At 54.5% G+C, this 25,914-nt stretch overlaps 12 protein-coding genes across 12 annotated transcripts; 7 read left to right on the top strand and 5 right to left on the bottom strand.

Moving 5' to 3' along the window:
- Positions 1-7: 7 nt before the first annotated feature.
- Positions 8-817, top strand: QC762_207380 (uncharacterized protein; the record flags this gene model as incomplete). The annotated part of the gene is made up of 2 exons (XM_062887648.1): positions 8-312; positions 378-817. The coding sequence occupies exons 1-2, from the start codon at positions 21-23 to the stop codon at positions 815-817; spliced, it is 732 nt and encodes a 243-aa protein (XP_062745777.1). The 5' UTR covers positions 8-20.
- A 306-nt stretch (positions 818-1,123) lies between these two features.
- On the top strand, positions 1,124-2,064 carry NOR1 (NADP-dependent oxidoreductases 1; the record flags this gene model as incomplete). The annotated part of the gene is made up of 3 exons (XM_062887647.1): positions 1,124-1,202; positions 1,260-1,963; positions 2,040-2,064. 2 exons carry the CDS (start codon positions 1,124-1,126, stop codon positions 1,802-1,804), a joined length of 624 nt encoding a protein of 207 aa, XP_062745776.1. The 3' UTR covers positions 1,805-1,963; positions 2,040-2,064.
- A 1,066-nt stretch (positions 2,065-3,130) lies between these two features.
- On the bottom strand, positions 3,131-4,570 carry QC762_0039290 (uncharacterized protein; the record flags this gene model as incomplete). The annotated part of the gene is made up of 1 exon (XM_062883331.1): positions 3,131-4,570. The coding sequence occupies one exon, from the start codon at positions 4,568-4,570 to the stop codon at positions 3,131-3,133; it is 1,440 nt and encodes a 479-aa protein (XP_062745775.1).
- Positions 4,047-5,265, top strand: QC762_0039280 (uncharacterized protein; the record flags this gene model as incomplete). Its single annotated transcript, XM_062883330.1, has 3 exons — positions 4,047-4,402; positions 4,779-4,917; positions 5,230-5,265. The coding sequence occupies 3 exons, from the start codon at positions 4,047-4,049 to the stop codon at positions 5,263-5,265; spliced, it is 531 nt and encodes a 176-aa protein (XP_062745774.1).
- Positions 5,266-6,032: 767 nt separating this feature from the next.
- On the top strand, positions 6,033-7,124 carry QC762_207350 (uncharacterized protein; the record flags this gene model as incomplete). Its single annotated transcript, XM_062887646.1, has 2 exons — positions 6,033-6,404; positions 6,504-7,124. 2 exons carry the CDS (start codon positions 6,033-6,035, stop codon positions 7,122-7,124), a joined length of 993 nt encoding a protein of 330 aa, XP_062745773.1.
- An 835-nt stretch (positions 7,125-7,959) lies between these two features.
- Positions 7,960-9,763, bottom strand: QC762_207340 (uncharacterized protein). Its single transcript, XM_062887645.1, has 2 exons — positions 8,496-9,763; positions 7,960-8,420 (listed from the first exon to the last, which is right to left on the bottom strand). The coding sequence occupies exons 1-2, from the start codon at positions 9,582-9,584 to the stop codon at positions 8,073-8,075; spliced, it is 1,437 nt and encodes a 478-aa protein (XP_062745772.1). The 5' UTR covers positions 9,585-9,763; the 3' UTR covers positions 7,960-8,072.
- A 214-nt stretch (positions 9,764-9,977) lies between these two features.
- QC762_207330 (uncharacterized protein) lies at positions 9,978-11,028 on the top strand (the record flags this gene model as incomplete). Its single annotated transcript, XM_062887644.1, has 2 exons — positions 9,978-10,755; positions 10,809-11,028. The coding sequence occupies 2 exons, from the start codon at positions 9,978-9,980 to the stop codon at positions 10,931-10,933; spliced, it is 903 nt and encodes a 300-aa protein (XP_062745771.1). The 3' UTR covers positions 10,934-11,028.
- On the bottom strand, positions 10,988-11,676 carry QC762_207325 (uncharacterized protein; the record flags this gene model as incomplete). The annotated part of the gene is made up of 3 exons (XM_062887643.1): positions 10,988-11,178; positions 11,260-11,395; positions 11,451-11,676. The coding sequence occupies 3 exons, from the start codon at positions 11,674-11,676 to the stop codon at positions 11,112-11,114; spliced, it is 429 nt and encodes a 142-aa protein (XP_062745770.1). The 3' UTR covers positions 10,988-11,111.
- Positions 11,677-11,731: 55 nt separating this feature from the next.
- On the top strand, positions 11,732-12,977 carry QC762_207320 (uncharacterized protein). The gene is made up of 2 exons (XM_062887642.1): positions 11,732-11,908; positions 11,970-12,977. The coding sequence occupies exons 1-2, from the start codon at positions 11,870-11,872 to the stop codon at positions 12,888-12,890; spliced, it is 960 nt and encodes a 319-aa protein (XP_062745769.1). The 5' UTR covers positions 11,732-11,869; the 3' UTR covers positions 12,891-12,977.
- Positions 12,978-12,986: 9 nt separating this feature from the next.
- On the bottom strand, positions 12,987-17,890 carry QC762_207310 (uncharacterized protein; the record flags this gene model as incomplete). The annotated part of the gene is made up of 3 exons (XM_062887641.1): positions 17,793-17,890; positions 17,220-17,734; positions 12,987-17,170 (listed from the first exon to the last, which is right to left on the bottom strand). The coding sequence occupies exons 2-3, from the start codon at positions 17,554-17,556 to the stop codon at positions 12,987-12,989; spliced, it is 4,521 nt and encodes a 1,506-aa protein (XP_062745768.1). The 5' UTR covers positions 17,557-17,734; positions 17,793-17,890.
- A 173-nt stretch (positions 17,891-18,063) lies between these two features.
- Positions 18,064-24,231, top strand: QC762_207300 (uncharacterized protein). The gene is made up of 3 exons (XM_062887640.1): positions 18,064-23,390; positions 23,456-23,571; positions 23,632-24,231. The coding sequence occupies exons 1-3, from the start codon at positions 18,134-18,136 to the stop codon at positions 24,037-24,039; spliced, it is 5,781 nt and encodes a 1,926-aa protein (XP_062745767.1). The 5' UTR covers positions 18,064-18,133; the 3' UTR covers positions 24,040-24,231.
- On the bottom strand, positions 24,214-25,825 carry QC762_207290 (uncharacterized protein; the record flags this gene model as incomplete). Its single annotated transcript, XM_062887639.1, has 2 exons — positions 24,214-24,608; positions 24,683-25,825. The coding sequence occupies 2 exons, from the start codon at positions 25,823-25,825 to the stop codon at positions 24,276-24,278; spliced, it is 1,476 nt and encodes a 491-aa protein (XP_062745766.1). The 3' UTR covers positions 24,214-24,275.
- Positions 25,826-25,914: the final 89 nt, after the last annotated feature.

Raw genomic sequence — 25,914 nt, 5'->3', positions numbered from 1 at the left:
GCATGGTGCGGGAATCACCGATGGTGGCCGGATGCTCAAGGGTTAGGGCCGAAATGCTCACCACCAGACAAAGAGCCTGCTGTAAGAGGGTGGTTACACTGGCAGGCAGACGCTGCACCTTGCCGCTAAGGACGGGAAGTCAGTTTGCATGCCTTCCCAAAACGGCATTGGAGCTTTGTTGCTGCCTCCAAACTTTCAGCTGTAGCACTCTCCAACTGTCTCCCCACTTCTTCCTTTCTTTCCCCAAAACCTTCCTTCCATCTCGCACTGAGCACAGCAGCCCGAGTGATCGCAAGAGTCACACCATCACACGTACGTAACTTGGGCAGAGAAGTTAAAAATGACATTGAAAGGCATTTGCTGACCCGCAATCGCAGTCAAATCACAAGACGAACAATTGACAATGGCCCCTTCTCAGCTTTCCGCTCTGCAGTATGCTGCCCACGCCTTTGCCACCATCTTCACCGGCTTTGGCATCAACGCTATCCTCCGCCCGCAACATGCCCTCACCTTCTTCGAGTTCGCTCCCCCGGCGTCCGCTGCCGATGCCAAGATGGTGGACAGCTTGATGGCCGTGTATGGTGCGCGCGACATTTTCATGGGAGTGGCCATCTACGCTGCTGCCCTCTTCGGCACAAAGAAGTCGCTTGGCTGGACCCTCGTTGCCGCTAGTGGTGTTGCCGTGGTTGACGGCATTGTGTGCTGGAGTCACGGGCAGGGAGAGTGGAACCACTGGGGGTATGCGCCCATGATCACCGCCGTTGGTGCCGTACTACTGGGTATTTTGGACGGTGCCCCCGCGCCGAAGCGGAACTAAGCCGTCGGTGCCTTTTGAGAGCAGGACATCAATGATATGAAAGAACATGTAATCAGATATTCACCTTTTGTCGTTCTTTGGCATACGCAACAAAATGAAACGTCCTGTTTCACAAAAATGCATGGCCCCGCACGTTGCGATGACAGATGCGAGTTGCCGGATGTAGTCTGGGGGAAGCTTGGTCGGATGCCGATGCTGTGGATTCGGGAATGAACTATCACCCGCGTTGGCTGTACAAAAACCTCCCAAGCACTTGGATACCCGGGTCAGACTTGAGCGTAGACTTGCCAAAGAGGGCAGACAAACATGATGGCCGCCAGCATGAACGGCATCAACGGCAAAGGAAACTACAAACAGACCTATCTGATAACTGGCGCCAGCAGAGGTACTGCTGCTTCCCATTTTGCTTCATTTTGCATCTCTAATGATAACACTACCACAGGCATCGGCAAAGGCCTCGTAGCCGCCTACCTCCTCCGCCCCGACAGCATCGTCATTGCCTGCGTGCGTGATGTCGCGACTCAGTCAGCCGCCCTGGAGTCTCTCCCAAAGGCAGACACCTCGTCCCTTGTAGTCGTCAAGCTGGACTGCGCCTCGGAAAGCGACGCCTCGGCCGCCGCCTCGCAGCTCCAGACCAATCACAGCATCACCCACCTGGACGTGGTCATCGCCAACGCCGCCATTGCGACAAACTACGGCCCCGCCTCGACGATGCAGCTCGAGCACCTGCAAAATCACATGATGGTCAACACGTACTCAGTGCTGCTCCTGTTCCAGGCCACGCGCCTCCTGCTCCAGGCGGCAAAGGCGGGAAACGCAAAGTTTGTGCTCGTCGGGGCACCGCTGAGCACCATCACGGGGATGGAAGAGTACGCGCGCGTCCCGCTGAGTGCGTACTGCGTGTCCAAGCTGGCGGCGAACTGGTTGGTGAGAAAGTTTCACTTTGAGAATAAGTGGCTGGTGGCTTTTATTGTGGATCCCGGGTAAGATATTTTTTCATGATGGCGTTTAACTTTTCCCAAGGCTGAACTGATCGGTTTGGGTAGCCATGTTCAAACCGACATGGGAGATCAGGGGGCGCGTCTCATGGGCCGAAGCAAAGCGCCGACCACGATCGAGGAGAGCATAACGGGAATTTGCGCGCGGGTATGTAGCTATTTTCTTTGTTTGGTGGGCAAAGGAAAAACACTTGCTGACGTGCCGGGCCTCTCTTGCGCGACAGATTGACGAAGCGACCAAGGAGAAGACGTCTGGCCAGTTTGTGCTGCATGAGGATGGATCAAAGTTGGCTTGGTAGAGGGGTTAGCATGCTGCAGGGTCTCCGATGTCTCACACATGCATGAGAGAACGAAAGCAGAACGAGGCTGAAGATAGTAGCACACCCCGTAAGCAACGGTCGTGATAGCACGCCTAGAGCGGGCCAATTGTGAGAAATATGGAAGCGAGTACGTGGATGCGGCCACACCCTGCCAGGATGAGTACAATGCATACGAGCTGGTGGTGGTGGCCCTGGTGGGTGGTCAGCCTGCGCGAAGAGGGTAGCATACAATGAGTGAGTGTGCTACAAATAATATTCTGCTCCTGAATCCTGGGTTCCTGGGTATGAGACAGGATCGCAAATGCAGGGACACTGACACTGGCTGCTTTGCCACACCGGTCTGTACAATTTGAGCTGGACTGAAGTGACTGATCATGATCATGAGTGTCGTACAAATAAGATTTAGCGCCTACTAGCGCATCGTTACAACCCCACAGAAATCGACCCCAATTCCTTCTTGTTTTAGCGTTGCGGGGGTCCCAAGGAACCGCGGTCACAAACAATTGCCAAGAGATCGTGCCATGGTTCAGGAAATCCCTCGCCCAAGATTTGAGAGTTTTGATTGATGAGGGGTGTGCTGCACCTGCATTGAACTGTTATCTTTTTGCTCACTGCATGATGGGCAATGAGCCAGCTTGAGTTCTTGACTTGACAGCCAAGTCGGGCCCCGCTACAGTAAATCCGTCAGGGGCCCTAGAACCAATGCTTTGGCTCCACAATACTGGACCAAATGGAAAAACAGTTCGGGGGCTAACAGGTTAGGCTTGGCATGGGACCTCTGGAAGTCGCACGACTTGAGGACTCGCACCCAAAAAGTCATCGATGAGACAATGACGATGATTTCTGATGCTGCTATTTATTATATCTTATCAGAGAACAACACTGAAACGGCGAGTTTGGAACAAAGACATCATAGGCCCCTGAAAACTCGCCAACGCCAACGCCAACGCCAAGTCATAACTCGTGACACGTGCAGTCGATAGGGAATAGAACCTCTAGGCGCGACGAAGGACATTGATCGTTTCCGACGACAACACCCGGAATCGCTTTCTCAGGTCATCCTCAAGCTGGGTGAAGGTTGGAACGGAGAGGGGCCCGGCACGAGCACCGCCTAGTGGCTGCTCGCTTACATCGCCCACACTGCTCGACCCAGAGCTAGCCCCGGAACCGCCGTCCTGAGCTGCACGCAGGCGGATGCTTTCTAACCGCGATGACAGTCCGTTCACAATTTTCTGCACTCGGTGGAGCTCGCTCAGGACGAGCTGAGCTGCCATGCGATCCTGATGCTGGCCAGCGACGCAGTAGTTGCCGACAATGGTAGGTAGCCGCAACACCTGCTCACCGAGGGAGCCCGAAGCCACAGAGCCCGACGAGACAGATGATCTGGAGCGGGACGAAGATTGGGAGCCCGGCCACTCAAAGGCGGCAGGGTGCGCCGAAGCAGCGTCGTCGGCCGCAGCAGCATACCAACCCATGACCTTGAGCGCAATGAGCGTCATGAGCGATATGAGGTACTGGTCTGTCGAGCAATCACAATCCAGGAGCCTGGTGAGGGACTCTATGGTTTGCTTGTTCTCCGAGATGACCGATTCGATGGTGCGTGCCTTGGGTGTGTCAACCTGGCTCGCTGGTGGATGCTTGCACCCAGCTGGTGCCGGCGGAAACAGGCGGCTGAGGATGTCGATGGCGATGGAGAAGCAACACTGTGGTTTCTGAACCACGGACCAGTCGAACTCGGACGTCAGATGGTGAGAGGCAAAGACATCGCGATCGGTGACCGAGGCGTTGATCCTGCTGGTTAGATCCGATACCGGCCGGCCTTCACCGTCGCCTGCCTGGTCTGCCACCGGGTAATCGATAACCATGGGGGAATGAAAGTCCAAGTCGAACAGACTCCCGACATCGGTGCCGATGCTTGTCAAGGGGGGTGAGAGGCTGGCCGGGTCACACGTGATCAAGCCGCTGGGCGACATGATGGAACTCCACAGCTCGGGGTCGATAGCATCCAATTCGGGCCCGGGGCCTGGGGTGCTGTGGCGGGTCTGCTGGTCCCCGGCGGCGGAGGTGTTTGTTGTCGTCGTTGTCATCGTCGTGGACTGTGTATTCAAGGGCGTTCCCACGCGCAGTACTGGCCTCGATGGTTCAGTCCTTTCATTCCGGGCCGAGCCTGTGCCGCCGTTGACTTCGATGGTAGCGCCGTTCGGATTGTTTTCGGCCGCAATTTTGGACGCGTTGGACGAGGTTCGTCCTGTCCTTCTTGACGCCATGTAGGTGCACTTGGCCCCCCGACGAACACACCGTGAGCATGTGGGTTTCTCCTTGCCGCACTTGACCTTGGAGCTCGCGCACTCGGTGCAGCTATCCCGCAACTTCCGGGCATTCTGAGCGCTGGGTGGGCCGGCTGACGATGGACTCGGAGCTGTTTTGTCGAGCATTACCGCGAAAAAAGGTGCGTAAAATAAGATTACACAGACCTGACGTTGAGCTTGTGATGCCACTCACGAAGGTGAGAGTGTCTGTCTATATAGAACGGCTTCACCAGTGAGGTACCTGTAGTTCTCAGATAAGCGAGCTCGAGCTTCAAGTCCTTTACACATCTGTCTATGGTACATAATAACCCCGCTCTCACAAAGCCAACTGCAGACGCAATGCTACTTGGCCGTGCATCTGGGCCACAGCAGACACTCGGAGGCTTATGAGACATGCTGCTTGCATAATGCGGAATGTGTCACCATACCCTATGAGCAGCTGTCACAGTCTGCAAGACGGGCTTTTACAGCAGGTAGGTATCGAGACCCTTCATATCAGAGACCAACTGAGGGATTGGAAGGTCGAAATCCTCGACGGAGGGAAGTAGGTCCGACAGATTACTTAGTGTCTCGCACTCGATTTGAATCACAACCCCCACCACCCCAACTTCCTCTAGGTACCCTTTGCGTTTTCACCAACCTTCCTGTTCCGGCCTAGTGACCCCCACTGGGTCGAGCCGCTTTACACTGAACCATCGCTGTAAGTTCCCCTTCGTTTGGTAAATGAACTGCACAGGATCATGAAAAAACAATAATTGCATGAACCGAGTTGACAGCGAGCACAGAGCCCAGCCATGCGACTGTCGGGTCCAGACCACTAATATCACCCATAGTAGCGACCGGAAGATCCCTTCTCGTTCCTCTTAGGGGAAACACCCTCCGATTAGTCCTCCACCAATTCCATTCCTTGATCCCCAGCTTCCTTCGGAAACCATATGTTTCACGTTTACCTAACCCGCACACGACTTCACCAGATCGACTTGAGACCCCACGGCTGTTCAGTCTATGGCTTGTCAAACAACGGTTCTCTCTCCTCGTTGTTAGCCTCCCGAGGTCGCCGTCAGTGCGGAGCGGAATCCTACCTTCCTTCAATACCTACCTAATCACTTTGCCGAGCACCTGATATCCTAAGAATTTGGCGCCACTGGCCCCCATACTTATCTCAAGACTTCCCAGTCACGGTCTGGGAACTCATTATCTCTGACCATCACCAAGCCTGTTGGAAACAGGTGATGCAGCGACAACCTAGCGATTTCCTTCGGGGCCTAGCCCTTCACGTGCGTATCATTCTTCTACTATCTCCCCGGTTTCGGCTTTTTTTCTACCCGCTTGTCCCTCTAGTCCCACCCGTGCCGACTTTTTACCATGCCCGTGTTTCCTCAGGTTCCTGTTACGAGCCTTGGAAGCCTAAATATTTCGGAAAGCTGAGACTTCTCCTTGTTGGCAGACTCAACTGGTTGCCTGTCTCCAATGGCTGTGCGAATTCCAGGTGTTGGCATGTATCCCGCTCGACGATGCTGTTCCTTTCAAGGACGTGGCCGATATCTGTGGCGTGCCAGAGGGTCAGCTATTCCGAGTCAGCCGCCTGATGATCACTTCGGGATTCCTTCAGGAGCCCCAGCAGGGTCATGTCGCCCACAGCCCTTTATCGGCGCAGTTTGTGACCGAGCCGGCACTTCTCGACGCGGTAATGTTTCTTTCGGGCACCGCTGCCCCAGCCTCGTTGAAGATGGCAACTGCCACCAGGCAGTACGGAGCCTCAGACCGCACCGATCAGTCTGCCTACACAGTTGCCTTTGATACCGGCGTTCCTCTAGCCAGTGTCTTTGAGCTACAACCCAGACTCCAGCGCCAGTTTGGCACTTATCTCGAATCCGTTACAAACGGCGACCAAGCCGGCACCCGCGATGTGCTGATGCGGGTGGACTGGGGCAGCTTGGGAAACGCCACGGTGGTGGACGTAAGTTACCTTACCCTTGCTCCACTCCTACACCCACCTAGCTGGTCACACGAAATCTCCCATTAGCAAAACTACGATAACTCTGACAACCAATCGCAGGTTGGCGCTCACTCGTCCGCTACAGCGGCTGGCCTGGTGGCTTTGTTTCCGACTCTCCAGTTCATCGTACAAATGTATGAAGCTCCTTCAACCACCACACCCTCCTCTTCTGATTTACCCCGTCTCCCCCACCTCCCTGCCGCCCTCCCACCGGTCCCTGGAATCGGGTTCTCGGATCACAATGCCAAGGTCACCCTTCAGAAACGGTCTCTAGGGACCTCGCAACCGGTACGGAACGCCGCCATCTACATTCTACACCTCCCGTCTCCAACCCCATCCCTCAGGTGGAGCACTATCGCCATCCACGCCACTGCAGAGCTTACCGCACACGTCGATGTGCTGCGGGCCAATCCAGGGTCCCGACTCATTCTGACGGCCCTGGTTCTCCCCCCTCCAGGTACGGTGGACGTTGAAGTTGAGGCGACGGCACGGCTGCGGGATATTTCCCTGCTTCAGCTCTCCAACGGCCGCCACGCGGAAAAGGTAGAGGTGGTCGACCTCCTAAACGGTATCCGCGATAGCTCGGGAGGGTTTGTGGTCACGGATGAGATCCGATGCCCAAGCAGCCCGTTTGTGGCGCTGGAGATTCGATATCAGTCCTATGATGATCTTAGGCGCTGATTCTCCAGTGGCCAATCTATATTGATGCACTATATCTTTGATAGCATTGTATCAAATGGTGATGGTGAATCAGAACTCTTCGCAGCATTACAGGCATACTGGAAACATACTGTATCGTCTGATCCTCATGCCAGCGGGCAAAACTGTGTTCGCTGACAGCAGGTCCAGAGTGTGGGGTATCACACCATGACACAATGTAACGTCAACTCCAGGCCGATCATCACATCATTTTCCAATTGAACGAGCTGCGGATCGCTAGCGTTTGAAGAAACGATAGCGCCTGTCGTACCACGCTCAGCTGAGTAATACAGCAAGACTTTATCCTTTGCATCCTTAAATCCTTCCAGCTGCACCATCACGGCACAGCACGGCGTATCTCCTCCTACCAGTAGCAGACGACTTACACCAAAAAAGCGGTGAAGGATATGAAGATGCGTCGATTGGGTGACAGGGCCCTCACCGGGGACGCCTATCCGGTGGGTGGTAGATGGTGGCTCACTCATCCCATTGGCCGCTCAACTTCGCGAACGCCTCTCACCTGCATACCCATCTTGGAACAGGAAGGGACAGCAATTACATACCTAGATCTCATGCCGAGGTAATCTTGTGGGACCATCAAACCAGCCAGCTGGACCACGTACTATGTAGATACCTCATATATGTACGACAACAACTCTGCAACACGACTGCTACGTTTCCAAGCCTTAACCGGTCGATGGGGATTGACGTGATATTGCAAAGGGTAGTCATTACGCTACAAGCCCCGACAAGGGAATCCCTCGCAGGGAATCCCTTGCACTGACACGCATGGGCTTATCGATGCTACAAGGCCCTCACAGTTCACCCTGTGCTATCTGAATAGGGGCTCAGGTGGGGGAAGTGGTCACTATTGCATTACTACTGCACTACCACTCACACACTGAATCCTCCGCGGCACACTCAAACAAGTCAGGAACGCGGCCTGGGACGCACCGTCACCCAGAGCGGTGGCTTATCCCACAGGATCCAAACCCCCTGGCCCCCCATCCAATCGCGGCCCTGCATCTTGGCGCAATCCAGCTCCAGGTCAAAATGCCACAAGATCTTGGCCAGGATGAGCCGCATCTCGGCGTAGGCGAGCTGGCGGCCGATACAGTTGCGGGGACCGATGCTGAACGGCTGAGATACCTCGCGCCGGTCATCGGCAAAGGCACCCCCGTCCTTTCCCCCGAGCCAGCGCTCAGGGAGAAATTCATTCGGCCGGTGGAAGTTACTGCTGGATCTACATGCCGCGTAGAGCTGGAGTGCCACTGAGGTCTTGTCTCAGGTCCTTTCAAATTAGCCTACCAGTTGCTTTGTCATGTTTCCTTTGGGGAACAGGAACAAACTTACCCCTTCAGGAACCCATCCACCCGCAATCGAGCCCCCCCCTTTGCCAGTCACCACGCGGTTACTCTGCATAGGAACAGGCGGGTACAACCTCAAAGCCTCATCCAGCACAGCGAGCATGTAATCTAGCTTCCCCACACTAATCAGGTCAATCTCCGACTCATCCCCAAACGACCCCCGTACATGCTCCGTCAGTCTCCCCAGCACCTGGGGGTTCCGCAGCAGCAGCCACGTGCACCCGCTCAGCAGCGTGGCCGAGGTCTCGCTCCCCGCAAGGACAATGGCGCTGGCGTTGCTGATCATCTCGTCCCGAGACATGCCCTCCATCACACCATCCCACAAGTCACCCCGTGGCGTCGTTGTCCCGAGCCCTCTCCGGGCGTCCACCCTGTCCTCGGTGAACTTTGCGTTGCGAGCCCGCATGGCGAGGAGTTTCCTGGGGGCGATCAAAGGGATGATCCAGTCCAGCCTCAGCCGGCGGATGGCGTTGATGACGGGGATGGCCTTGACGTTTCCCTGGATGGACGCGATCCACTCGTGCGTGGCCGCGTTGGAGAGGCAGCCAAAGGATTCGCCAAAGGCGAGGTCGCCGATGATGTCAAAGGTTGTCCAGTTGTACCATTGGCACATGTCTACCGAGTTGTTGTTGTTGTTGTTGTTGTCTTGTGACGCCGCCTGTTTGAGTTGTGAGACTAGCAGGTCGACGTGATGCTGGATCATGTTTTGCTGGGCGCGCATTCCCCGGTCGGAGAAGGCTCCCGAGAGCAGACGGCGGTAGCGCCGGTGGTTTTGGTGGTCTGCGGCGAGGATGCCTGGTGTTCCGTTGTGAAAGGGGGGGAGGTGCATGGGGTCCTTTGGGAATTCCGGGTTGGACTGGTAGATTGGCTTTGCTGCGGCGGGGTTGGTGTATGAGAGTTCATTGGGTGCTACTCGAACTACGGGGCCGTATTGTTCGTGGAAGGCTTTGAGGTCCTGGATAATGGTGCCTTTGACTGTGCTGTAGAGCCAGGGGAGACGTGAGACGGCCCACAATCGTGGTCCTGGGTGGTTCCGGAGTGGGTGGAAGTATAGGCGATGGAATCCTATCGTCATGGGGATGAGGAGAAGGAGCCGTGGGTTGGTCAGTATCTGTTTGGCTCTTCATCTTTCACAAAGCGTGACTTACAGCAAGGATGTACTGTGTGACGAGCTCCATCATGAAGGGCTTTTGTCCTTTCACAGTTAGAGGGGCAAACAAGAGATGGTAGAGGGCCCGATACTCGAGGTTGCTAGAGTTTTACTTTTGTCCCTCCGAACCTGCATCAACCCTCCTCCGGGCCCCGAGCTTCTACCAACCAGAAGAAGGCCGTCCCACGTGTTTGTATAGATTGCATGATCAAGGCACCGCTAGTTCTTACAAAAAGAATAACTTGAAGTCAACCAAACCTCATACGAACAAACCCCATCATCTCACCCACCAGCACGCCCCCAGCCTTTCCCGTCGAAATGGACCCCATCTCCACCACCGTCAACCTCTCCACCCTCCGCGGTAAATCAGTTCTCATCACCGGCGGCGCCTCCGGCCTCGGCCTTGCCACCGCCCTCGCCTGGGCATCCGCCGGAGCCCACGTCACAATCGCCGACATCCAAACCCCCCTTGACTCCCTACCTAACAACATCAAGTACGTTCAGTGCGACGTCACAAACTGGGACTCGCAAGTGCAAGCCTTCAAAACAGCAATAACCTCCTCCCCTACCCAAGCGCTCGACATCGTCGCCACCTTCGCCGGCACAGCCTTCATGCCAGGCAACCAAGTCGACCACGTCCTCGCCGCCGGCCAGCCCAGCCTCGACGCCGACCCTGCAAAGCCAAACATTAGGAATATAGAGGTGAATCTGATTGGAGTCTATTACAGCTCCTGGCTGGCGCTGTATTACCTCCGATTGTTGCCCTCTACTGGTAGTTCGGAAGGTGCAAAGCCGGACAAGTCACTTATCCTGGTCGCCTCAATCGGTGCGTACATGGACAGTCCCAAGGCATCGACCTACCCCGCCAGCAAATTCGGCGTCCGGGGTTTGTTCAGGAGCACGCGCGCTCGGACGCTGGATATCGGCGTCAGGTGCAATTTGCTGGCGCCGTGGTTTGTGGACACGCCGCTTGTTGCGCCGATTAAGAATGCGATGGCGGCTAGGGGGGTTGATATGGCGAGGGTGTTGGATTTTGTGAGCGTGGAGGCTTGTGTGGAGGCTGCGAGTTATTGTGCGGTTGATGGCGGTGTGCATGGTATGTGTTGTGCTTTCAAATCTGAGGGGAACTATGCTGACTTGGAAATGCAGGACGGGCACTGGCTATTCAGCCTGAGGGGACGTTTGATCTCAGGGATGACTATGAGGATGGGTGGGCGGGGGATCAACTGAGGCCGATTATGAAGAGGAGGAGGCAGGCTGGGTTTGATGCGTGACTTTAGCCAGCTGGGCTGACACTGACGTGAGAGTTTTGAATATCATCGATGTGCCTTATCTCTTCTACACATATGATTGGTTTTAACTCCGGTAGGTAGGTATGACCCAGAGTGGTTTCACTACACCTAGGTAGTCTCAATGTGTAGCGTCCCATTGGCAAGCAGCAAGTTTCTAAAACTAAAACTCAATGTCATATCCAATAGTGCTACCCATCTCACAAACATCTTTGTACAGTTCATTGACCCTGATTGACACCTGGAATTAGAGGAGCCCTATCTTGGAAAAATACCTGATTATCAATGGAGTGGACACAAGAACAACTCACTCCTCATGACTGGGATGGGTAAAAAAGGTCGCCAGACTCTCAACGTAATCCAGGTGCACCACCACGCCCATGTCAAAGCCCTTTGCCATGGGTGCCGTCAAGGCAATGGGCGCGCCTGCCTGAAGACCTATAAGGCCTGGAAGACCTGTTAGCAATCCTCCTCAGTGAGATGCATGGAGTGCTGGTGCTACCAGGTACTTGTCCGACCATTCCCTCAGCCAGTGCTTGCCACTGCTTCACCTTGTTGGGGTCAGCCTCTGGTTTGAGTTTGAAAAGAGCAACGTGGTAAACAGGCATCGTTGGTTGGTTGGCTGGCTTTGCTGATAAGATTGCTTCGTAATCGTTTATTGACCTGCTAGGTGTGAAGGGTTGACTTTGGGCGAGGGCAATGAACATCTTGACCCGAATAACTGACATGTATAAAACCCCGGTGGCCGAAGGTTGCTGGAGTTATTGACACCAAAAGACGCCATACGCTATCCGCACTTGGATGAACCCTTCGGCCACCGACCATAAAAGCACCTATTCCACTCAAAGTTGATCCTGGGTCAGACAAGGCTGCCCCTTTTTCCTCATTCTGTCCCACTGTCTACCACCCGCTCTGCCCAAAATGAACGCCGAATCCCGCTTGGAAAAACCCTATCGCGAGGTAAGACTCACCCCTACATGATCGGGAAAAGGCCCCCCATATTCACTCCCAATCCCGCCAGTTCATCGCCGACCTCGGCCAAGCACCCCATCTAACCGGCTCCACAGACGAAACCAAGCAGCAATGGAACATCCTCATCAGCAAAATGATGCAACGATACGGCTTCCCTCCCCCCGACCCGACCGTAATCACCGAGACAGTCCATCTCGGCGACTTCTCGGTCCGGACTTACACCCCCAACGACGCCAGTGATGCCAATCTCCCTCTCGGGGTCTACTTCCACGGAGGCGGCTTCGTCATGGGCAGCGTCGAGCAAGAAGATGGCTTCGCCCGCGCCCTAAGCAAGAATGCCCAGATGAGGATCGTCAGCGTCGGGTATCGACTCGCGCCCGAGTTCAAGTTCCCGACTGGGTTGAACGACGGGGTGGCTGCTGCCGTTTGGGCCCTCGATCACTTTGGTGCTGACGAGATTACCTTGATGGGGACTTCTAGCGGTGGCAATCTTGCATTTGGGGTCGGGCTGAAGCTCATTGAGATGATGGGTATGCGGGATAGGGTCAAGGGAGTGGTGGCGTTGGCTCCGGTGACGGTTCACCCTGATGCTGTGCCGCTGGACAAGAGGGAGGGTTATACCTCGTATGAAGAGAATGACGAGTACACGGTCAACAGCAAGTCGGCGATGCTATCCTGGTTGGACACGTATGGTGGCGCGCCGGAGGATCCATATCTGTCTGTTCTTCTTCATCCCCGCCTTGGGGATTTGAAGAAGGTATACGTGACCGAGTCCGGGGCGGATACGCTGCGAGATGACGCAAGGCTTATGAAGGATAGTCTTGAGGAAGCTGGCGTGGCGGTTCTGTACGATGCTTATCCTGGTTATCCGCACTACTCGTGGTTGTTCCCTTGCAAGAGTCTTGCGGAGCATCAAAAGGTATTCTGGGGAAACATGTTCAAGGGAATTCATTGGGTGGCCAGTGACTAGACAGTTGGGTTAGAAGAATGGCAATCATCATTGAAGCAGAACCAATGCGTGAACAATTAAAGCTGGGTACCGATAATTCGAAACTGGTGACAACTACTAAGAGACAGTGGCAAACTGGTACGCTCCCGTGATATCATTCTGCCCAACCCTCAACGACCGGTCCAAGTAGATACGGGACGCATCTCTTTTGGCATACAGAGGCTCCGTCTTCATCTTCACAACCTGATTTTCCATGACCGCTTTTGCAAACGCCCTATCAGCCTTTGCCTGCCTTGCTTTGGTCTTGCCGCAATATTCTGCAAAGCTGCTGGCAGGTAACGAGCCAAAGAAGAAGCGCGGTGCTACACCAACAACCTGCCCGCTTTTCTGTCCAAACCCAAATGACGTGAGCAGAAACGCCTTGGGCCCTTCACCAGCCATCCTGACAGTCCTAGTGGGAAAGCACAGATGGTGATATGCCTTGAGGGCAGGATCGATGTTGTCGGCGTTGCGGTTTCCCGGAACAAGACCACTGTCGAGGACCTGCAGGCATCCGTTCATCATCCACGCGGCAGCAGGCGCTTTTGGGTGACCAGTGATGGACTTTTGGCAGATAGCCCAGAGGGGTCCACCATCGGTGCGGCCCAGGTGGGTCATTTGCTTGTGTATCACCTCAGGCTCGTTGAGGTCGTTGGCTTTGGTAGAGGTGCCGTGTAACGAGGCCACGTCGAGGTCATTGATCGTGAGGCCCCAAGCCTCCAAAGCCGCTTCTATGGAAGAAGATGTTGGTTTTGAGCCAGCCTTTTCGCTCACAGGGGTCCATAGCTCCGGCTCAAAAGATGAGCCAGAGGAAAAGCTATCGTTACTGATGGACAGCTGAGTGTATAGTGGCATGTGCTGCTCTGCCTGGCCAGCAAAGGTCAGGATACCTTGGCCAGGTGCGGGCACCGAGCGACCAATGCCGTCGGCAGCCGTGGCCGATCCGGCAATGACACCGTAGATGGGGAGTCCCATTTCCAGTGCAACATCGGCACGACAGAGCAGCTGAACGCCACAACCGTGGGACTCGACAAACCCAACCCGACTTTCTGCAGTCGGCCGTGACATCTCCGAGGGCAGGCGGCCCCGTGCCAGCTCCGCGGCCACATCTACTGTGGCTTTCATCTTGGCGAATCCGAGTGACTCCTCTTCTCCAAAATCGTCGTAGCCTCCCACAAGACACATCTTGGTTTTGCCTGCCATTATGGAGTCCATGGCGGAATCGATAGACTCTAGGCCAGTGGCACAGGCCCCCACTGGGGTCTTGATGGGTCCAGCTGCACCTAGCAACAACATGTTGATCCAAGCGGGCGTGGTGTTCAGATACGTGTCTTGGAGCGTGTCTGCCTGAATATCTTGGTCCAGATAGGCGTCGCGGTAGAGATGGCGGGTCTTGAGGACACCGCCCATGGATGAACCGATGAAGTTTCCCAGTTCGGATAGATGAATGTGCTGAAACACCTCGGTTGGATCTGGGACTCCGGCACTGTAAAAGGCCTCTGCGACACAGCACAAAGTGTACAACGTCACCGGGTCCACCTGCTGGATGATGTCTTTTGGAATGCCGTACCTGGCAGCATCCCATCCACTTGGCAGCAAGCCTGCCACTGAACCCCAAGGGAACGGAACGGCTTTGGGGACAAGGATGGTAGCACCGCGTTTGATCTGAACTTGATAACTATCAGAGTTCCCTTGTAGGCGCAATATGACTACTTTGTCTCCATGCTTCAGTCGCAGGGCCTCAGCCGTAGAGAGCGAAGTCTCAAAGGGAGGGAGGTCTTCCTCCACGGCGACCTCTTGTAAGAGCTCTTTGCAGGCTGGGTCATAGCCTGTAATCGTATCTGGCTTGACAAATCTGATCCCGGTGTGCGCCTTGATGAATTCGCCGTATTTGTGCCGCACGTTGTTGTCATCGACCGGTTCCCCTGTTTTGGCATCGACCCACCCAACATAATGACCACCCTTGCAAGGTTCATCAACGTGTCGTATCAACCCCATCAGCCAAGCCATTTCGACGTACCCGTCAGGACTTAGCTGGCCAAAAGTTTCCATCTCCCAGCGTAGTCGGGCACTGCCCCATGGGCCCAGTTCCGAGAAGCCAACAACAACCACGGTTCTTGCGGGGTCCACCAAACGACCAATGTCATGGTCTGGTAACGTATCTGGGAGTTTCGGAAAACCCACTCGAAGCATCGTCTTTTGCTTGAAAGGTCTCTTAATACTGGACTTGGTGCCCTTTAGGAGCGCTTGCTCGCGTTCATCCTCGGTCTTGACGGCTCGCGCAACATCAGCGGCAAGCCGAAATTCCTCTCGAGCCTTGGACAGAATGGCGTGACAACTACCCAGGGTCGAGAGGCCGCCGCCGAAATCAGCATAGATAGGCCCATCTTCACAGAGATCGACAAATTTCGACGTCAATAACACGGCAATATTCAGCGCCATCTCCTGCGCCGAGAAGGTCAACACCCCATGATTCTCGATCGTCTCAGCGAGAACGTCATTAGCCGTCATCAGGCCCGTCGATCGAGTCCAACCAATCTCCACGCCGCATATCGACAGCTGGTCAGACCAAGACTCGGAGCGGGCTCGGTTGATCAGGCTTTCCAAGCCCATTTTCGATTCGGAATAGAGACCATCACCGCCGAAGATACCATGGTTCGGTGACAATGGGAGCACAACCTGAGTGGGGTGGCACGCGATTTCCAAACGACGCTTGTTCTTGACTATGTGGCCCAGAAGACGAAAGACATTGGTGAGCATCAATCGGTGTGCCAGCTCGTTGGTGGGGGATAGGGCATCCATCTCTGCACCTCCTTCAGGGGCTGCGGCAAAGGGAAGGATGGCGTCTAGGTCCCAGGATTGGCTGTACAGGTGGTCTATCAGCCTCTCGCAGTCCTGTGAACTGGCTTGATTGAACTGAAGCAGGTGAAGCTCCGAGCCCTTGGCACCGTGGTCCCTGTATATGGACTGAAAGTAGCCAGCTACGGTGCTGGGCTCCCTGCTGGTGGTGACGATAACACGGGCGCCACCTGCGAGTAGAATGCGAATGACCTCGCTACCAATTGAACCCTGACCTGCACCGGTGACGAGCATGGACTTTTCTGAGAATGAGACACCGGTTGTGAGAGCGTCACATATTCCTTGGATGAACAGCCTGGTCCAATCTGATTCCTCATGATCGGCGTGAGCAGCGTTGACGCGGATAACAGGGGAATCGCCGGTCTCCCGAGGTTGAGCAAGTCGGTGAGAGAGGTAGTCTCCGTAGGCCGCAGATCCAGAGAAGCCTGGACGAGGAATCTCTACATAGCCGATATCTCCGTTCTCGGTCACAATCGTTCGTGGCCCAACTGTTGGCCACATGGGCCGAGCAACAGGAGGCTTTTTGACTCCTGCATTACTTGCACGGACTACCCGCTGAAATAGCTCGCGTAAGACCTCCGAGAGACATTCTTCTGCAAGATGAGATACGAGAATGGAAAGTTGTTCACTAGCTCGGCTTGCGAGACGGTTGATGAGGGTTTCCATTGTCATCTTGTCGTGAAGCTGACCACTGTGGTACAGTGAGAGCACTTCCTCCCGGGCGTAGTTCCACCAGGATGTGTACTGTCGCGCCTTTCCAGCATCAAAGGCGGGTGTAATTCCCGACAAGAACTCGTCAGAAAATTCCGCTGACCAGGTATCAAGCTGAAGCTGCAGGTCTGTGATGAGTTTTTTATCAGAGCTTGAAGGGTCCGAAGAACTGAAAGCTAGATACTCGGCAAGGGCGTGGTATTGCTTCGTGGCTAGCCGCTTGTGAGCTTCCGAGGCTTGGTTGAACGCTGATGAGTCAACAAGAACTGTCCTGACGCTGGCGGCGTCATTGGATGCTTGTTGAAGTTGTTGGCTTCGAGGTTGGAGGTTGATGCCACAGAACGCACCATAGTCCTGTGCAATCTGATCCCAGTATCTCTCGGCTGCTTGGTTGTCTGGCAGTCGTGATGTTGGTTCAGCAGCGACAGCCCACAAGGTCACGGCGGTCTGTCGCTTAGGGCTGAGCCCCAACCTCTGCTCGAGGTAGTTGTGGATCGAGGCAATACCGAAACCACCAGGCATTTTGGATGCTATTAGTCTGGCGACAAGGGCTGATGAAACCTTTCCCAGTGGCCGGCTTGGGTCAAGGACGATGCCAAGGTCCTTCAAGGGAATGTCTTCTGGTCTGTCCGGGAGAAGGCCAAATTCAGCATGAAGATCTCCTACTAGCTCATTTTGCAGTGTTGACTTTCCTTCAATGATGTCAGTACTGAAGTAACATGACTTGGTAGCACAACATACCACCACATAGATCCTTGATGGATTTGGAAGTTGGTACTTCCTCCATCGACTTCATGAGCTTCCGTGCGATCAAAATACGCACAACTTCGAGCCCTGACAAAGCGCAATCCTTGACAGGCGCCGTCCCTGGTGCTGGCTGGACTGGGAGTTGTGGAGTGAGCTGTGGTGGCTTGGGCGGTGATGGTGGTGGTGGTAGTTCAGCTGGTGAGGGCTGTAGTGGAGGGTCATATTCGTACAGAAGCTCCCTCTGGTCATGGGCACTAGCCAAGAACTGATAAGAACGGCCGGCCGGTGCTTCTCCGGAATCGATCTTGCGTAGCATCGTCTTCTGTCCCATGTTCACCAACACCCTCGACGGTCCAAGCTCGACTAATCGAACGACGGCATCGTTACCAGATAGCAAGTTGTCCTGCGTGTCTGTCCTGTATACTGATATGAGTTTCCTAGGTGTTCACTGCCCTGGATTGTTAGAGAAGGCATGAGCTTACCATCTTACCGGAAAGGCAAATTGGTGGCTGGGAATAAACATTAGTTGATGCAATGAGAAGAAGGAGAGAAAGGAGGCTGTCTTACACTAGGAGCTCAACAAGCAGCTGGTGAGCAATGTCTCTGTCGTCCAATGCTTTTTGTTTCGTTGATTCAAGTGTCATGGTGTAGATGCGGAAGTGGCGTGTACCGCCCCAATGACAAGTTGAATCGAGGCAGTCGCGACTTATCTGGTAGGCCCCTGCCTGACCACGGTGGCCGAGCAAGCATGAGCACAATGTTCGCACTCCGATTACAGCCGAATTAACAAGGGAGTGAAAGACATGCAAATTTCAGCTCGTTCCCCTGCATTGGATGTGCCTAAACCATTCGACACGATTGCTTGCTGCCTCGATCTCTTCTGTTGATTGATTATTGTTGGCGTCGTCATGACTGCAATCTTGGCCCACGAAACCGACCCTTCACCAGAGGGCGGAGCGAACTCGTCTGCTCTCCTCAAAACTGCAGAAACCGGCAAGGCTCGAATATGTGCTATCTTTGGTGGCCAGGGCCACAATAATCTGACTGCATTAAGTGACCTCAGGGACTTGGTCGAGCGTCATGGATCGAACCTCAGGACTCTGACGGAAAATGCATCGGCAACATTGTCCCAGCTGTCATCACAACCACACAAGAGCCACTTTCACCAGGAGTTAGGTTTCCATCTCCAAGCCTGGCTCGACAATCCAGAGTTGGCACCCTCCGAAGATCGCCTTGCTCTTTCTCCCATCAGCTTCCCTCTCAACACCCTACTCAGTCTGGCACAATACTGCATCACATGCCAGGCTCTCGGCAAGCGTCCTGGCCAACTCAGGGATCTGCTTCATGCTGTGACCGGTCACTCACAAGGGCTTCTGGCAGCCGTGGTCGTTGCCAAAGCAAATAGTTGGTCCTCCTTCTATCAAGCCTCCGATGAAGCTCTCCGCATCTCCTTTTGGATTGGTTTGGAGTCCCACTACGCTACTCCTCCTTGCGCCCTGCCTGCCGCGGCTATTGCAGATTGCGTCGAACATGAAGAGGGCTATCCGTCGTCCATGCTGGCCGTCTCAGGTCTGAGTCAAGACCAGCTCACACTACGTTTGGAAAGGACCAACAGAGGGCTCGGTAATGGCAACTCAGTACATATTGCTCTGGTAAACTCAAAGGAGAAGTTCGTTCTCGCAGGTCCACCTGGGTCGCTTCGTAGCCTGTGCGTCCAACTTCGACAGATCAAGGCTCGCGACGGATTGGACCAGACCAGAGTTTTGTACCGTAGGCGCAAACCGACCGTCGGCGTACAGTTCCTCCCGATATCCAGCCCCTATCACAGCCCGTATCTGATCGATGTGGACGCCAGCGTGCGGTCCCATCTGCTGGAGTTGGCCCTCGCCCGCGATGACTTCGCTATACCGGTTTACCATACACATACGGCGCAGAACCTCCAGGAATCTCAGTCAGACGACTTACTCCGCACCATCATTCGTACCATAACGGTGGACACGGTCGACTGGGTCCAGGTCACGCACACTCTCAGCTCGACCGGCACCACACACGTGCTAGACTTTGGACCGGGCCAGATTGGCAGTTTGATAAACGAGCAAAGTGAAGGCACTGGCCTACGAGTGATCCAAGTGTCAGACAGGTCTGTCTCGGGTGGACCGAGCGGCCGCGACGAGTTATTATCTCTAACATTGCCATGGGCGCCTCTCAGCTGGAAGGATCAGTTTGCCCCGAGTCTGGTTGTGGACGAGGACGGTGTGGCCCGGCTAGAGACAAGAATGACCAAACTCTTTGGCGCCCCTCCTGTCATGGTCGCTGGTATGACACCCACGACCGTCGCCTGGGACTTTGTGGCCACGGTGATCAACTCTGGCTATCACATCGAGCTCGCTGGCGGTGGCTACCGGGACGAACAGGGGTTCGAACATGCCCTCCGTACCCTTGCTGTTGCCATTTCTCCGCAACGAGGTATCACTTGCAACCTGCTCTACGCCAATCCCAAAACAATTTCCTGGCAGATATCCGTATTGCGCAGCTTAGCGGGTGATGGAGTTGCCATCAACGGTATCACCATTGGCGCAGGCATACCCTCAGCAGAGGTGGTCAAGGAATACATCGAATCCATCCCAGGCTTGCGGCATATTTCATTCAAGCCCGGCTCCGTCGGGGCAATTAAAGAGGTGATTGCTATTTCACAGCAGTACCCAGAGTTCTGTATCGGGTTGCAATGGACCGGTGGTCGAGCTGGCGGCCACCACTCTTGGGAGGACTTCCACCAACCGCTCCTGGCCATGTACGGCCAGATAAGGAGATCTCCTAACATTGTCTTAATAGTTGGCAGCGGTCTCGGCTGCGGCAATGACACATTGCCGCTGTTGACCGGCGAATGGGCTCACAAGTTTGGACACCCGCCCATGCCAGTGGATGGCGTTCTCCTCGGCAGCCGCATGATGGTGGCCAAGGAAGCCCACACTTCCCCCCAAGCCAAAGAGCTAATAATTAGGGCGCAAGGAGTCGAAGACGGCGAGTGGCACAAGTCTTTCGACAAACCTACGGGCGGCGTGATAACCGTCGAGTCGGAAATGGGCCAGCCCATTCATGTTCTCGCCACGCGTGGGATGATGCTGTGGAAGGAATTTGATCAGAGCATCTTTTCCATCAAGGACAAGACCAGGCGCCTTGAGTATCTCCGCCACCACAAGGACGAAATTGCGGATCGTCTGAACCAAGACTACTTCCGCCCATGGTTCGCTGTCGATTGCGGTGGCAGGAGCATTGAATTGGGAGATATGACCTATTCGAGCGTTTTACGTCGGCTGTGTCAGCTCATGTATGTTCACCACCAGGATCGATGGATTGATGAGTCTTATCGGATTCTGGTAGAAGAATTCATCCTTCTGGCACACGAAAGATTTGGGCATGATTCGGATGTGGGTTCTACTGATTCTCGGCCGGATGATATTGTCCAACTATTTGAGCAGACACTGGGAACTGGTGCCTCCGAAACACTGTATCCCGAGGACGTCTCTCTACTTCTGGCACTCTTTCGTCGCCGAGGCCAGAAGCCGGTCCCTTTTATCCCGGTGCTCGACGAACACTTTATCACTTGGTTCAAGAAGGACTCGCTATGGCAGTCCGAGGACATTGATGCCGTCGTTGGCCAAGATGCCGAGCGCGTCTGCGTGATTCAAGGGCCAGTTGCCGTTCGACACTGCACCTCCTTGGATGAGTCCGCCAAAGACATACTCGACTCCATTTGCCAGGCGCATGTTTGGATGATGCTGGAAAGGGGATACAAGCCCACACCCATGAGCTTGGTTACAGAAACTACATTACCGATGACGCCTAACCTGCCCGCGATTGCTGGAGTCCTGTCGACAACTCATGGCGTGACATATCGGGTGGAACTGACTAAGGATTTCAAAATTTTGGAGACCGAGAGACTCATCAAGCACATAGTCAATGTTGCTGGGTCATGGGCAGAAAAGTGCCTGGAAGACGACTGGATTTTTAGGGGTACTTCTCGTTGCCAAAATCCGATCAAGACAGCATTCCTCCCCGTTGCTCGTGATACGATTGAGATAAGACGGGCGACTGAGGACTCATGTTTTAACGAGATTGTTCTCAGTCCGGGTTCTTCAACAGCGAAAAACCCACGTACCAGTCTCAAAATTACCCACAACCGCATCGGAGATATCGTCGTCACACTCATCCTTTCTCCCTCTGTCGCCACGAAACGGGTGACCGAAGTAAAGTTCCTGCTCAAGGTTCACCAGGGGCCAAAGGGCTGCAGACTCTACGAGAATGCTTCGACACACACCGCGACCGTAAAGTCTTTATACCACCGGCTGTGGATCCACGATGTTTTCCCAGGTCCTCCTCAAATTACGGGATTGAGCTCCGAGTTCACCGGAAACGAAATGATTCTCTGTGAGCGGAATATCTATGATTACATGAATGTCATCCGAAGAAGCAGCGGAGCACAGCTTCGTTCGTGGAACCCCAATGGTCTTCTTATTCCTCTCGACTACTGTATCGTTGTGGCGTGGACTGCTCTCACCAAACCCCTTCTGATCCCAGGTTTGAACTGCAATCTACTGCGGCTTCTTCACCGGTCGGTATCCTTTCGTTACGCTCCATCCGTCAGGCCGCTGCAGGTTGGGGATACGGTACAGGCATTTTCGCGCATCACGGCGGTGGCCACGACGGCGACGGGAAAGCTCGTCAAAATCTCTGCAGATATCCGAAGGCAAGGTGAGCGGGTGGTCACCATCGAGACAGAATTCTTCTTGCGGGGTGAACAAGGAGGCGCCGAGGAACAGTTCACCTCAGTAAGAGAGCCGGAGGCGGTGGTACATGTTGACTCGCCCGTCAAGAATGCCCTTCTGATAAGCCGGAAATGGTTGATATTTGACGAACAGCCGCCCGACCTGATTGGACAGAGACTCAGGTTCAAACTCACCACTCACACCATACACGACAACGAGAATGGGAATGCCTTGCTGCAGGTGTCCGGCGTCGTAACTCTGGCAGAGCAGAGCGACACTTCAGCCCCTATCCAACTCGGCCGAGTGTATTTTGAGCAAGACTCTTGCCTCGGTAATCCAATCATGGATTTTCTCCGCCGACATGGATCACCTCTCACTGCTCGAAAACAGCTGGAGAATCCAGGATGGACGGGTGTCCCGCCAATTCTTGTACATGCACCCGCCGAAAGCGCCCCTTACGCAGCTGTTTCGCATGACACAAACCCGATACACGTGTGCCCCTTGTTTGCTCGATATGCTGGTCTTCATGGGACAGTGGTTCATGGGATGCACACGTCAGCGATTGTCCGTCGAGCAGTCGAATGGGCTATAGGAGATACGGACCGGACCCGATTCAAAGGCTGGCAGGCAAGCTTCGAGGCCATGGTACGACCAAAAGACAGGTTGAGAGTCGAGATGCAACATGTTGCTGTGGAGGATGGCAGGATGATTCTCAGTATACAGACCTTCAACGACGAAACGGGGGAAAGGGTGCTTGTTGCTGAAGCAGATGTTGAGCAGCCTGGCACCGCATATGTCTTTGGCGGCCAAGGAGGTCAGGAAAAAGGCATGGGCATGTCACTTTACGCCACAAGGCCCGAGGCAAAAGCGCTGTGGGATCGAGCAGAGGATCATCTGAGAATGCACTACGGGTTCTCGCTCAGGCATATCGTTCAAGACAATCCCAAGACGCTCACCGTCTACTTTGGAGGCAGCCGTGGACGACACATTCGAAATATTTATCTCGGAATGACCCGACGAGTTTTGACAGCTGGCGGGGACAGCAGAGAGGAGCCAATCCTGCGCGGCCTGACAACACGGTCGAAGTCGTACACATTCTCCCACTCGACTGGTCTTCTCATGTCAACACAGTTCGCACAACCAGCATTAGTTGTCATGGAGATGGCAGAATATGTACATTTGCGGACCAGAGGTGTTGTTCAGACAGGCGCACGCTTTGCAGGACATTCACTTGGCGAATATGCCGCTCTGGGGGCTTGCACGTCGTTCATGCAGTTTGAGAGCCTGCTATCGCTCATATACTACCGCGGGTTGAAGATGCAGAATGCCTTGCCCCGTGAGGCAGGTGACAGGACGGATTACAGCATGGTTGCTGTTGATCCTTCGCGAATCGGCCCAGGTATCTTGCCCCATTTCCCCAATTCGCAGCCTTGAATGAGTTCTCACTCGCCTTGCTTTACCTAGTCTTCGGGGAGGATCACCTGCAAGCCCTGGTGCAAGTGATCGCAGAGGAAACAGGCCTCTTGTTAGAGACAGTAAACTACAACATTCGCTCCCAGCAGTATGTCTGCGCCGGTCATGTCAGTTCTTCCTCATCTTTCCACCCTCTCCGCCATCACTTCTTGCTCATATACCCCTAGTTCCAACCGCTTTGGATCCTCGGAGAAGCCTGTGATGACCTCTCGACAAAACCTGAACCGGAAAGGCTTGACATAACCACACTCAGGGGCTTGGTGCGCGGTCTTATTCCCCGTGCTCAACTTCTCTCCAGCTCAGACGCTCTTAGACGCGGAAAGGCCACTATCCCTCTGACGGGTATCGAGATCCCTTTCCACTCAAGGGCATTACGGCCGCAGATTGATGACTATCGGGACTATTTGTCGCAGAACATTCATGTTGCGGACATCAGGCCGGAGGAGTTGGTGGGCCGGTGGATCCCGAATGTGGTGGGTAGGCCTTTTTCGGTGGAGAGAGAGTATATCGAGATGGTTCAGAGGGTTACTGGGAGTGGGGTGTTGTTGAGGTTGTTGAAGCAAATGAAGGAATAGGTACACCTAGCCTGCTGGTCACTTTGAAGACGTAATCTCATTTCTTTTGTTTGGTGAAGTTCTGCATGGGACTATTTCTGTCAAGTTATCAATTCCTGACATATTTTTCAACAACAGGTTGCTTCAGCTTTGTTTGAGCCTCTTGTATTTAAAACCACAGAGTACGCAATGATATAAGGGGTTCCTGGTTGATTATCATTCAAGTTAATACCGCCCCTATCATGTCCACCAGTCCATCAGTCTTTGCGAGAGTACAGCTTGACATACAGCTCCCTCTTCGCCCAGATGGACCAGATCTTCTGGTCCAGAAAGTCTCCCGTCTTGGCCTCGTCCAGCACAAGGTCAAAATGCCACAGCAACTTGGCCAGTGTCAAGCGCAGCTCGGCGTAGGCAAGGTTGCGCCCGATGCAGTTGCGCACCCCGACAGACCACGGCTGGTAAGCGGCGTAATTGTCGTTGGCAAACATCGGATCATCCTTGTTGATGAAGCGCTCGGGGATGAATTCGTGAGGTTTGGTGAAGTTGTAGTCGGCGTAATACGTGCCGATGTGGCTTATACCGACGCGCATCTTTATGCCGCATAGTCATCAGTTGATTGTGTTTCTGAGGTAGGTAGGTGGGCAGAGAGAAAGGAAGTACTTACGCCCTCGGGGATGAATTTGCCACAAACCATGGCTCCTCCCGCGGGCACGACGCGCGGTGGTTGGCCCGGAACGGCGGGGTACATGCGAAGGGTCTCGTCAATGACAGCAGTGAGGTAAGGCAGAGGGGAGACAGTCAACAGGGTGATATCCTCCGACCTCTTGAACGCCGAGCGGACCTCGTGCGCTGCCTTGTCGAACTTGACGTATTTGCACATGAGAAATGTGGCGCCGCAGAGGACAGAGGATGTCGTCTCTGACCCGGCAACGACCATCACGGCGGCATTGTTGAGCATCTCTCCCTGGCTCATCCCCTGACCGGACTCGTTCCCGTCGCCGCTCTTGACGATGACGCGATCCCAAAAGTCACCCTGGTCGCCCGTCTTTTGCAGCCGGCGGTTGACCTTTTCGATGGCGTACTTGTAATTCTCGGCGCGCTTCCCCCGCAATTCTTCGGGGAGGACGTAAGGGGTGAGGAACTCGACTCCCATGCTCCGCAAGACGTGCGAGATGGCCACGCTCTTGAGGTTTTTGTGGATGGCGTCGACCCAGGGGTGGAGGGTTCGGTCGGCCAGGCTGTTGAAAGACTCGCCAAAGGAGAGGGCGCCGATCGAGTCGAAGATGCCCATGTTGTAGTACCGCACCATTTCGATGGCTGAGTCCGTGTCGGCGACTTCCCGGAGGACATCGACCAGGAGGTCGGCATAGCGGATGATGTTTGCCTCTTGGACGCGCAGGCCTTTGTCGCTGAAAGCGTGGCCGAACAAGCTGCGGAAGCGGGCGTGGTTTCTGGTGTCGGAGACGAGGATGCTCATGATGCCGTTGGGTGCCAGGGGGAGGCGAACGGGGTCTTTGAGGAATTCCGGACGGCCTGGGACGTGTGCGTGAATGTCTTTCCAGGCTTGGGCGTTGGCGTAGCTGATTTCATCGGGCTTGAGGCGGACGGTGTCGCCGTACTTTTGATGGAATCGCATCAGATCGTGATGCATGGTCCCGCGGAGGAGTGTGAGCTTCCATGGGAAGGAGCTTGCCCGCCAGAGAAGGGGGCCGGGGTAGGAGGCCAAGGGGTGGAAGAAAAGATTGTAGATGACATGGTAAAGGGGGTAAAGGAACACCAGTCCAACCAAGAGCAGCAGTGGACCCATGCTGTTACACGTTAATACAAGATGTTGGATTTTAGCGTCTACGTGTAGAATGTTGACGGGACGCAACGAGGTATTGGAACCATCTTGCG

Source organism: Podospora pseudocomata (genome assembly GCF_035222375.1).
Source record: "Podospora pseudocomata strain CBS 415.72m chromosome 2 map unlocalized CBS415.72m_2.2, whole genome shotgun sequence".
NCBI classification, from domain to species: domain Eukaryota; kingdom Fungi; phylum Ascomycota; class Sordariomycetes; order Sordariales; family Podosporaceae; genus Podospora; species Podospora pseudocomata.
This window is presented reverse-complemented; position numbering and strand designations above follow the sequence as displayed.